Source organism: Rhinolophus sinicus, chromosome 17 (assembly GCF_057876585.1).
Source record: "Rhinolophus sinicus isolate RSI-liver-muscle chromosome 17, RSI-T2T, whole genome shotgun sequence".
NCBI classification, from domain to species: Eukaryota; Metazoa; Chordata; class Mammalia; order Chiroptera; family Rhinolophidae; genus Rhinolophus; species Rhinolophus sinicus.
Window position 1 is genome coordinate 213,397,221 of NC_142517.1, and position 12,883 is coordinate 213,410,103.

General features: G+C 46.8%; 1 protein-coding gene across 2 annotated transcripts in view; it reads right to left on the bottom strand.

Moving 5' to 3' along the window:
- THAP4 (THAP domain containing 4) overlaps positions 1-12,883 on the bottom strand; it is a 48,412-nt gene that overhangs the window by 21,889 nt on the left and 13,640 nt on the right. The window contains exon 1 of one of the 2 annotated variants that reach the window (XM_019711672.2): positions 6,508-6,635. The exons of the other annotated variant lie outside the window; for it this stretch is intronic. Within the exon in view, the coding sequence (XP_019567231.1) occupies positions 6,508-6,511 (4 nt within the window). The 5' untranslated portion in view covers positions 6,512-6,635. Of the gene's footprint in view, positions 1-6,507; positions 6,636-12,883 lie in introns of those variants that run through there. 2 annotated transcript variants of the gene reach the window in all.

Sequence of the window (12,883 nt, forward strand, 5' to 3'; positions counted from 1 at the left end):
CTTTTCTCCAGGGAGGGAAACTGCAGCTAGCAATAAAAGCTGATGATAAAATCCCTGCCCACCTCCTCGGTGCCTACATTCCAGGGAGGGAAGACACCCAATACACAAAGGAATAGGGAAAAGCAGCAGAATTCAATGTCCACTAGGTGGTAAGCCAGAAAGGGAGATGGGGGCTGTTGGGCATTTTGAGAGCTTACTTAAGACGGGCAAGGATGGTCTCCCTGAGAAGTATGTGGAGACCAGGGAACGAAAAGGGGGGACCCTGCAGCCACTCTGGAAAAGAGTGGACCAGGCAGACCTGCCACAGACACAGAGGCCCTGGACTGGGCAGGCTGGCTTGCTGGGAAGGAGCTGGCAGCCAGCGGGCCCAGCCCCTGGAAGGGCTCTGGCCTTGACTCTGAGTGGGCAGCCCTGGACAGGCTGACATCTCTGGTGGAAAGGGCCAGGTGCTGGGTCTGGTCTCAAGGTCGCCGGCTGGCTCTGCTACTGGACTGGACACAGGGCCTGAGAGAGGGCGGTGACGTGGAGGTTGACGGCCTGAGCAACTGAGATGAGTTGCCACTGACTGAGACGCAAGACTGAGAGGAAGAGGTGGGCAGTCGAAAGCTTGAGACACTACAGGCCACAATCAGTCAGCAAGACAGCCCAGGTCCCGCACTTTCCAGAAAAAAACAGAAATTGCTGTTTTCCAGACAGACAGGTATGGCCTTGGAGAATCTCTCCATCTCAGAGACTACTTTCTTCATGCTCAGTGCAGCACTGAAGAAACATTCTCTGCTTTCTGGCAGCTGTTGGGCCGGCCTGTGGCAAGCGCAGTGCAGAGCGGTGGTCAGAGCCTGTGGTCACAGCCTACTCTGCTCCCCTGGCATCTGGGTCCCGGTCCCCACACATGAAACATGGCCTAGTCTGTGTGCAGCTCGGGTGGGGTCTCAGCCAAGGGGGGGGGGCGAGCAGGAGCCTGGCCAACTCAGTACTCGGGGTGCATGGAGAGGGAAGCAGCTGGGCCCAGGCTCTGACCTGTGGCTCCAGCCGCAGCTGTGAACTGCGACCTCCTCGCCTCCCCCCTTCCACACACACAGTGCGCCCATTAATGGTGCCTCATTCTGCAGGGGCCCTTTGGAGAAGCGAGGAGCAACTTTCACAGTGCCCTTCCCCAGGTAGGAGTGTAATAAGGGGACGGGTGGTATTGAGTTGGAGGTGGGGGGCACTGATTTCACAGTCACTCTGGCCCAGAGGGTCTGCATGAACTCCAGGAGGGATGCATGGAGTATTCTGCATTCTCCACCTGCTCAGGAAATGTGGGTCCTTCCCAAGTTCTTCTCTTCTGATGCAAACGTACTTTCAAAAGTGCTAGAATGCTCCCAGAAACACGGGCCTGTTCCTATGCAGGCTGTAGGCAATGTCCTTCTCCAGGCACCACGAGCCAAGCCCGCCCCCTGCAGGGGAAATCACATAACTGCAAGGCAGCCTCCAAGACCCAGAAGCTGAACCACGAGCTGGCAGAAGTCCGAAAAGCAGCAGAAGAAAACACATTAACCCAACAACCACCAGAAGGAAGCTGGAACTGAAGTAGCACAGTGAAACAGTGGGAAACAGCCTGGATCACAGGCAGAAATGAGGTAAAGAGAAAAAGAAATGAAAACAAAGTTAGAAAAGATCAGAGACCCTCCCCACCGCTGGTGGGAACGTGAACGTGGACACAGCCCGGCGCTTCTGTAAGTTGAGCACGGAGCCGCGACGCGGCAGCAAGCCCGCCCAAGAGACAAAAACACACCAGGAACTGTATACAGGCGTTCACAGCAGCGTTGCTCCCAAGAGCCAGGCAGGGAAGCCGTCCCAAGTCCTTAAGTGGACGGATAAAAGAACGGGGCACATCCAGACACTGGAATAGTACTTGGCCACCAAAAGGAATGAAGCACTGACACACGCTACCATGTGGATGGCCCCTGAAAACGTTTCACTAAAGGGAAAGAAGCCAAGGGTGGCCAGATGTCTCAGTTGGTTAGAGCGTGAGCTCTGAACAACAAGGTTGCAGGTTCAATTCCCGCATGGGATGGTGGGCTGCGCCCCCTGCAACTAAAGGTTGAAAACGGCGACTGGACTTGGAGCTCAGCTGCACCCTCCACAACTAGATTGAAGGACAACGACTTGGAGCTGATGGGCCCTGGAGAAACACACTGTTCCCCAATAAAAATAAAGACAAAACGAAGGGAAAGGCCACATACTGCCTGACGCCATTTACATGACGTGTCAGAACAGGAAGTCCGTGCAGAACGCAGCCCAATGGTTTCTCACAGCGCCTTCAGAGGCAGAAGGCGCACGCACCACACCCGTAAGACACAGGGATGGAGGCGGCCATGGGCTTTGCGGCCACTACGGCCTCCTCTGACTGGCAGGCCCCAAGTCAGCAACCACAATGTGGCATTTGAAACATGGTGGGTTCACTGAGCTGCTTCCAGTGTAAGAGACACTGTTTCAAAACCCAGTCCAAAAAAACAGCTGCAAATACTGTGGTCACATGTTGAAATTATGTTTCAGAAAATACTGGGTTAAACAAATTACTCAAATTAATTTCACTGTTTCTCGCTACCTTTTTAATGAGGCTATTAGAAAGATTGTAATTACATGTGAGCTCCTGTGTTCCTGTTGGACGATACAGGACGGACAGTTCTCCCTGAGGACGTTACTAGAAGGCAGACTTCACCCAGAGACAACAAAAACACTGGGAAAAGGAACCACAGTAGGGGCAGCTGGTTAGCTCAGTTGGTTAGAGTGTGGTGCTATGTAGTAACACCAAGGTGGTTGGTTCGATCCCCACATGGGCCACTGTGAGCTGTGCCCTCCTTAAAAAAAAAGAAAAAAAGAGTAACCACAGTAAGTACTAAACACAGACCTGGGCATGGGTCCCAGGGGCGGGTGCCCTGACCATGCCTGCGGCCCATCGCTGAGAGTCACCTCACAGGCTGACAAACAAAGGAACGGCCACGCAGAGGAGACTTCACTCAAAACACAGCATATGATAATAATAAGACAGAAAATAAGACATACACATAGTAAGACAGAACTGAGACCAGTCACAGCTGACTCATACATTAAAGAAAAAGCTTTTCAGGATTGGATAACAAACAAAAGATCCACTAAAATAAACTCAGAAAGGCGTTTCAGAAAGCAGGCCAGACATACCCAGGAAGGAAGCAGGTGTCGTGACCTTAATGTCAGGTCAAAGGAAGTTCAAGCCAAAGACACTGACTAGACATGGAAAAGCTCCTCAAAACGCGAGGCTGCGGGTCCCAGAAAGCTACGATGAAACGGACACTCACGCACCAAACATGGCAGCAACATTTATACAGCAGAAATATTAAAGAGACACAGATGTTGAAAGAAACTAAAGGAAAGATGGATACACGTCTCTATGTCCAAGTGAATGAAATACAAATAATGAAACAGAATACCTACATAACATGATTAATAAGGTGCTTCTGACTGACATACATTGACCTTTGTAGCTCAAAACTAGAGAATACGCCTTATTTTCAAGTTCCTCCACAAGACTCTTGACAACTGACCCTCAAGTGGTCAAAGAAAAACTAAGTTTCAAAAAGAAGAAAGAGTTCCTCCCCCCACAATAAGACTAGACATTAAAACACTAGCAGATGTCCCTGAAAACATTATGCTATGACAAAGGAGCCAGACACAAAAGTGGAGCTATTCTGTGATTACATCTGCATGAATCTTACAGCGGTAACCGCATCTGTGGTCAGAGGAAACACAACGTGTGTGTGTGTGGGGGGGGGGGGGGGGATGGAAGGGCACACGAGAGCTTGGGACGTTCCCTGAGGGCGGCTACACAGGGGTCTGCACCTATCAAAGCTCGCCTAGGGGAACACCTAAGAGCTGTTTCACTTACATAAATTATACCTCAATAAAAACGTCAAGAGGCAAAACTCCCACAAAACCAACAAACAACAAAAACAAATCAGAAACCTAACACCTTGTTACATTAGCACAGAGTCATGAGTGGCCAGGTGACACTGGCCTCAGAGCTGGCGGTCAGGGAGCAGTCCAGCCCTGGGGCTGGTCCGTGCCAGCTGACAGCTGCCCCATAGCGACGAGGGCCCTCTGCTGCAGATCTTCTGGTATTTTAAGAAGAGCCAGAAATAATTGATTTGGGGCAAACTATCCCAATTTCTCAAGATGTGTTCACATTAAAACAACAGGCTGTAAGGTGAGTGTCACGCCCTCGTCCCTGGCTGTCCAGCCCACAAAATGGCTATGGCCTTGGCCTCACCTGGCGAGTGCTGAAGGCCTGGGGGTCCTGCCCGCCTTCAGCGGCGCCCAGTGCACGCCTGGCCCTTCCCCTCCCTGCTCCTTCCAGCCGGGAGGGAGAAGGCTGGTCAGCCCGTAAGCCCCCCGTGTCCTGAACCAATGGCTCACAGAACGTCAAGAGAAATCTTACTTGCCCGCAGCTGTGTTTGTAAGCGAGCAGGTTTTTGTTCTGTTTGTGGTTCCCGGGGAGCTGGTTCTGGACACACGAACACTGGAATGTTCTGCGTATATGCTGGCCGCAGAGGGAGCTGCCTGCATGCAGAAATGGGGCCCACTGATGTCAACATGATGTCAACATGTCTTTACTAGCCTGCAAAGACCAGGAGGACAAGGCCACACAAGCTGCTGTGAAATGGGTGAGAACTTGGCTAAGACAGGTCAGTGAGGAAGGAGAGCATGGCTAGTTCCGGCTAAGAACCGGGTGAGAGCGGTCTGAGTGAATCCTGACTGGACCAAGTCTCCCAGCAGCACACAGTGGGGAGACAAATTCAGAGCCCGCCCACCCTGGGAAGTTCGAGCTGGGGGGCCTGAGGCCAGCCTGGACCACACCTTTTATGCCTGGGGATGCAAGGTCTTGGGACTAGACTGCAGTGCTGGCCAGCGGTCTGCTAGCACTGGTCACGCCGGTCCCCTCTCTGCTCCGTGACAATGGCACTGGGTCAGGTCTGAGCAAAGGCTCACTCAACGGGCACCTTTCTGTGGGGACTCGGCCAGGAAACAGGAGGACCGGAGCGGAGGAACTGAGTGTGCAAAGCACAGCAGTGACTGACCAATCTCGGGGATGGGGACCAGGGAGGTGGCCAAGGGGGCTGAGGCTGGAAGTTACAGGTCTGGAGGCCCAGAGGAGTTGCCAGAACCCGAACATGGGAAGTGAGGCTCAAGATGTGAGGTGGGTTAAGGAGGCAGATGAGAATGGGAGGGTGGGGGGAATGAGGTAGGGGCGCCCAGCAGCGCAGGCCTCCCAGGCTGGCTGCCTGGAGGGGGACCAGCACCATCAGGGTGCAAGTGTGGGCCACACGAGCCAAGGATGGACACTGCCCCAGGGCAGGGTAGAAACCCAGGACGTGGGCTCAGTGTGGTCATCGGCCCCTGCACAGGGTGGGAGGGTGATTCTAGGAGAGCAGGTGCAAGAGGGCTGAGGCCTGTCTCCTGCCTCTGACAGCCTGTCTAGAGCCCATTCCATCACACGTGTGCCTATGAGTCGACTTCGCAGCGGCCAGAAAGTGTGCCCGGGACGCCTGGGGCCGTAAGTCCCAGCTGTTTCTGAGGCCACAGAGCTCACCCGATGGACTGGATAGCCAAATAAACACTCGACCGCGTCACACAGAAGCAAGCAAAAGGGACGAAAGCAGTGCGTTTACTTGGCAGAATATTAAAAAGGACTAGAAAATCCTAAAATGACTCTTCTTTTAAAAGTCAGAAGAGACACTGTGAATAGAAAGAGTACCACGTGACTGAAACGAGGTGCAAGCTGCTACAGAAATCCCAGGAGACTTCATTGCTGAGCAGTCAGTCAGAGGAGGCCCTGCAGAGCCACAGGGCGCCCGCCCCACGTGGAGCGCCCAGTCGATTTCATCCTCCCGGCTGGCTATTCGCTCTTCACTGCAATCAGTTTAAGTTTGGACGAGGACAACAAGGCAGGCACCACCAACGGGGGTGGGGAGGTCACCCCGTGCCCTCACCGGAGGGCCCAAGGAAGCTGCCTGCACGGGAGTAACCGGCGCCCCTCTGCACCCCAGTGCCCGAGCCTGTCCTGCTGCCCACAGAATGCCTGCCAGCTCCTCGGCCATGCCCCCGTCCTTGTTTTCATTGAAGCCTTGAGCGGGGAGAACGACTAACAAGGTAATTCTAACACTCAAATGTCAGGTTACACAAGCCTGGCACATTTCATTAAACTACATCCCTAAGGTGTGTGCATTTTACTCTATGTAAATTATATTTCATTAGAGAAATAAAAATAAAATGGATTTAAAAGTCAAACAAATAAAATGCATAATAAGGGATCTAACCTATTGGCCACTTTTAACCTCTTCAAGTAAATCAGACAGGCTTGTCTATGCATTCTTTTCTGATTTCATTTTTCTTTTATTAAAATGTGAACCAAAATGCAAAAAAATTTAAATTTTCTCCAAGAAATTTAAATTTTCATTTTTTGGCCCGAGACAGTGAAAGCAGGCTTACCCATCCCTAAATTTTCTAAACTCCGGACACCGTCAAGGTTCTTCAAGGTTGTTTTCTGCCAATTGACGGGAAATGTTTGTACCTGGCTATTAACAGCTCGGCAGGAAGTGAATGCCGAACCTGAAGAATGCATTCTGGGAACTGTAGTTCCCTCTAAAAGATGTCGCCTCAGAAAAAAGTGGAAGATAAAGACAGACCTGGAGAGAAACGAGTCTTAGAGCTGGGAGGAGAGATCAAGTCGAATTTCACAAAGGTCGGTCAGCCAGAGAGGTCAAATGTCTTGTGCATAGCTGGGGGTGGGCTTCTACCCTCGGCTACTCCCACTGACCACAGAGGGAACCGACTTGTTCAACAAGGAAAAGGTCGTGGAGCCAGGCACACAGCAAAAGCTGCTGCTTTCTGGAATAGTCATTCAGGAAGCGTGTCCCTTCCTATCTGTCTCCTGGAGGGCTGGCTGCCCACTCACCTTGGCTTTAAAAGTGCATGCTCAGAGATTGTTCTGTCTCCTGGCAAACCTGTTAGCGTATGGGCCCTGGACCCCAATGACAGGAAACACTCACAGGGACCTAGGGACAGACTCCTTCCTGGCGCCTCCCAGCCTCACATCGCTTTGTGTTCATAATGGTGTTTCCCGCCATGGCAACTGGACGTGACACTCAGTGCACTCATGGCACAACAGGGTAGAGAGACGCTGTCAGGTGGAGAGGACACGACCTGGCATGCGTGACCTGGGCGGGTGTCCCTGGCCTGGTACAGCAGGGAGGCTGCTCTTTTAAAACAGCAGCAAGGCCCTCCCTTTATCACCCATGAAGTGGGAAGGCAGGCACGCACACCCCCCCGGGGGACAGGTAACAGAAAATAGGGCAAATATTTCTATAAAATATGAAAAGACATAAAAGGAGACCAAATAATTATTATTTGCAGATATTATTTCCAAGTTAATCTAACAGGCACAACTGAAAAACTATCAGAATTAATAAGTGAATTTGCTAAGAAGGGTAGTTACTAAAGTTGGTAGTTTTCCCAAGTATTAGCAATAACCAAATTAAAAATAACAGGGAGGGGACTTCCAGTTTCAACTCCAACATGTGAAGACTTAGAAGTCATAACTCCTGTCTTTACAACAAGAAAAACACTGAACGAACTGAAACTTAACGACTCGTCCTGGACCCATCAGAGAAGTGGGGTCACAGATGCCACCCAGAAATCTGGACAGAGGTGCTCACACAGAATCTGCCGTGAGGTGCTCATCTGGAGCCGAGATCATTGGACGAACAAACTAGTGAGAACTCTTGGTGGTAATTTGGACGAAATGCTGGGGACTGAGTGTAGACAAGCATGAGTGAAACTCTGAGGGGCTGCAGTCCTGGGGGGAGGGGAGCCCATAATTCCCTGGGTTTTACCACCAGGAACCCCACCATGTTCTCACCATGGAAAGCCAGCAAAAAAATAACTTCATGTCTCCGGTGGGGGGAGGGAAAGGGAACATTCTGAAATAAGCCTGCAGTACTCTCCAAACCAAGGGCTGCTGGAAAGCACACAGCTTTATCTCACCTGGCCCAGGGCGGCCACCCTTTAGTCTTCTTGTCTCACCCACGGGGGAAGAAACATTTGTGAAGGTCACAACCCAGGAACACAGGCCACTAAAAGGCTGAAATTTAATCCTAAGATTATAGAGCACTCCCCCACACACACACCATTCCTCAGGGCTCCAACACAATAACAGAGATTATACACTGGAAAAGCCCCAAGGTGCCGACTCTGTGAAAGGAGTTCTTACAGAAACCCAAAGACAGCAGGGAGGATAAATACATAAATACATACATACATACATACATACATACATACATACATACAGCAGAGGAACCTGAAGCCCCTGGCACCTACAGCTACAGCTACAGTAGACATGAGACATAGCCCAGCTGCTCACCAGATTAACATGTTACTTTAAGCAAAAAGCCTACTTACCTCAGTTTCTATTATTCGATACATCAAATCTACCTTTCAAAAAGAAAATGACAAGCCATGCTAAAAGGCAAGAAAACTGTCAGAAGAGACACAGTAAGCATTAGAACCTTACTCAGACATGGCAGAGATTCTGGAATTATCAGGCCTGGAACCGAATCTGTCAAAAGGCAACGCTAAACCTCGATAACAGAAATGAAGACTGCTTCTGGATGGACAAGGCTGAGGAAAGAGTCAGTGAATTTGAAGATCTGTCCACAGAAACCTCCCAAACTGAAATGCAAAGAGAAAAATGAATGAAAACAACCCCAGAATATGGGACAATTACAAAAGTGATACATATGCATAATGGAATAACAGAAGAAGAAAGAAAGAAAGAAAGGAAAGGAAGAAATATGTGAAGTAATAATAGCTGAGAATTTTTCAAGATTAATGACAGACACCAAGCCACAGATCCATGAAGCTCAGGAAACACTAAGCATGATAAATACCAAAAGATCCACATCTAAGCATTCATATTCAAGCTGTAGAAAACCAAAGACAAAGAAGCCACAGGACAAAAAAAACAACAACCCTTAACAATGGAGCAAAACATTGTAAGTATAGTGGACTTCTCCTTAGAAGACATACAAGCATGAAAAGAATAGAATTCTATATCCAGTGAAACTATCCTTCAAGAAGAAATAAAGACTTTTTCAAACAAAAATTGAAGGAATTCATTGCCAGTGGACATGCCCTGCAAGAAATACTAAAAGTTCTTCAGGGACATGGAAGACGATAAGCAGTCGGAAACTTGAATCCACATAAAGCAAAGAACAGCATAGGAGAAGGAATAAATGAAGGTAAAATAGAGTCTTTTCTTCTTATTCTTAATGGACCTAATAAATAGATTTTTGTTCAAATTAATAATAGTAATGGTGAGATTATAGGATATGTATAAGTGAAATGAATGACGGCAATTTGTAAGGGACAAGAGGAAAGAATTGGGAATACTCTGTTATAAGGTATTGTCACTACCCATGAAGCAATAGTGTTCTTTGAAAGTGGACTTAGATTAGTTGTAAATGTTTAGTGCAAACTCTAGGACAACCACTAAAAAAGTTTTTTAAAAAGTATAATTGATACGCTAAGAAAGGAGAGAAAACTAAATCAAACAAAATGGTCAATTAAAATTAGAGAAGGCAGGGCCATCCCGGTGGCTCAGGTGGTTGGAGCTCCATGCTCCTAACACCGAAGGCTGCCGGTTCGATTTCCACATGGGCCAGGGGGCTCTCAACCACAAGGTTGCCGGTTCAACAACTCAACTCCCGCAAGGGATGGTGGGCAGCACCCCCTGCAACTAAGATTGAACACGGCACCTTGAGCTGAGCTGCCGCTGAGCTCCCGGATGGCTCAGTTGGTTGGTGCGCGTCCTCTCAACCACAAGGTTGCCGGTTCAACTCCCGCAAGGGATGGTGGGCTGCGCTCCCTGCAACTAGCAACAGCAACTGGACCTGGAGCTGAGCTGTGCCCTTCACAACTAAGATTGAAAGGACAACAACTTGACTTGGAAAAAGTCCTGGAAATACACACTGTTCCCCAATAAAGTCCTAAAGTCCTATTGCCCTTCCCCAAAAAATCTTAAGAAAACAACAACAAAAAACTAGAGAAGGCAGAAGAGGAGAGTAAAAAAAGAAGCAAATAGAAAGCAGTTACAAACATCAGTTATTAAATCCAGCTTTAGCAATAATCACTTTAAATATGAACGGTCTAAATATACCAATTAAGAGAGGAAAGCTGTCAGAAATTTAAAAAAAAGACCCAACTCTCTCTTTTCTATTAAAAAACCCCACTTTATTTAAAGTTAAAGATATAGATTAAAAATATAGTGCTAGCATGAATCAAAAGAAAGCTGGAATAGCTGTATTAGTTTCGGATGAAGCAGGCATTAGAACAAGAAAATTATCAGGGATAAAGAGGGGCATCGCATAAGACAAAGGGGTCAATTCTCCAAGAAGACAGAATGAGCCTTAATGTCTATGCACCTAACGACAGAGCATCAAAATAACGTGAGACAGAAACTGACAGAGCTGCAAGGAGCGACAGACAAATCCTCTATCCCAGGCGGGGACTTCAACCCCTCTGGGAGCAATGGCCGGGTCCAGAGGGCAGAAGAGCAGAAGGACATAGTTGAACTCAACAACACCGTCAATCAAGTGGATGTAACTGACATCTACAGATTACTGTGATGGTTCATTTTATGTGTCAACTTGCCTGGGCTAAGAGGATGCCCAAACAGCTGCTGAAATGTGTCTACAGTAAGGGCGTTTCCGGAAGAGATCGGCATTTGCTTGGTGAACTACGGAAAGCTGAAGGGCCTCTTTTATGTGGGTGGGCACTGAGGGCCTGAATAGAACCAACAGGTGGCGGAAGGGCCAACTTGCTCTGGGTTTGGACATCAATACTCCTGGTTCTTGGGGCTTCAGACTCAGACGAAGACTGACGTGATCTACCCTGTCCCCAGTTCTCAGGCCTTTGGACTGATTGCCCCACCAGCTCTCCTGTTCTCCAGCTTGCCATCCATAAACATAGGAGCCAATTCCTAAAATACATCTCCTCTTACACATGCATAAGTCTCTGTCTCTCTATATGCACATATACATACAAACATATATTCTACTAGTTCTGTTTCTCTGGAGAACACTAACAGCTACTTCATCCCAAACAGCAGAACACACATTCTTCTCAAGTTCACAAGGAACGTTCACCAAGATACACCACATTCTGGGCCCTAAAACACACCTTAACAAATTTAGCAGAACAGAAACCATACAAAGGATGCTCTCAGATCACAATGGAATTAAACTGGAAATCAGTAACAGAAACATAGTTTAAAAAATCCCCAAATATTTAGAGATTAAACAAGACACTGCTAAATAACAAGTGACTCAAGGAGGAAGCCTCAAGAGAAATAAAACATATTTGAACTAAATGGAAATGAAAATATAACATCAAAATTTGTGGGATGCAGTAAAAGTAATGTTTGGAAGGAAATTTATAGCATTGAATGTGTATATCAGAAAAAAATGTCTAAAATTAACAACTGAAGTTTTCACTTTAGGAAAGTAGAGAAAGAAGAGCAATTAAGGTGGAAGCAAGCAGAAGAAAAGAAAAACGAAAAATTAGAGCAGACACCAATGAAACTGAAAACAGGAAGTGGAGAAAATTAACAACATCAAAGGTTGGCTTTTTGGAAAAATAAAATAAAATCAATAAAGCTCTAGCCTGGTTAAGAAAAAAAACAAGACACAAATTACCAATATCATAAATAAAAGAGGGTCATCATTACTAATTCCATGGACATTAAAAGGTTAACAAAGGGATACTATGAACAACTCTATCCCCACAAATTTGATAACTTACTGTGTTTCCCTGAAAATAAGCCCTAAGCCGGACCACAAGCTCTAATGAGTCTTTTGGAGCAAAAATTAATACAAGACCCGGTCTTATATTATAAGAGCCGGTCTTATACTATAGTAAAATAAGACCAGGTGTTATGTTATGTTATGTTATGTTATGTTATGTTATGTTATGTTATGTTATGTTATGTTATGTTATGTTATGTTATGTTATGTTATGTTATGTTATGTTATGTTATGTTATGTTATGTTATGTTATGTTATGTTATGTTATGTTATGTTATGTTATGTTATGTTATGTTATGTTATGTTATACGCAGTCTTATACTATAGTAAAATAAAACCAGTCTTATATTAATAAAAAAAGTCTTGTATTAATTTTTGCTCCAAAAGACACATTAGAGCTGATGGTCTGGCTAGGTCTTATTTTCGGGGATTAGATGGACCAATTCCTTGAAATACACATACTGCCAAAATTCACACAGGAGAAACAACCTAATAGGCCTACATCTATTAAATAAATTGAGTCAATCACCCATGTCTCTACACTCTGCATAGAAGCAGAGGGAATACTTTCCAACTCATTCTTTGAGGCCAGCACTACCCTAATACCAAAACCAGACAAGGATAATACAAGAAAGGAAAACTGTATGCAAATATTTCTCATGAACATAGATGCAAAAATCCTTAACAAGCATTAGCAAATTGAATCGAATAATGTAAAAAAAGAAAAAGAATTATACACTATAATCAAGTGGGTTTCTTCCCAGTATGCAAGGCTGGTCCAGCACTCCAAAATCAACAAATTTAATCCATCACATCAACAGGCTAAAACTCACATGATCAACATAATGGATGCAGAAAAAGTATCTGACAGTCCAACACCCATTTATGATAAAAACTCTCAATAAACTGGGAATAAAGGGGGCACTTCCTCAATTTGATAAAGAACATCTATTAAAAAAAACACCCTATGGGCCGGCCCGGTGGCTCAGGCGGTTAGAGCTCCATGC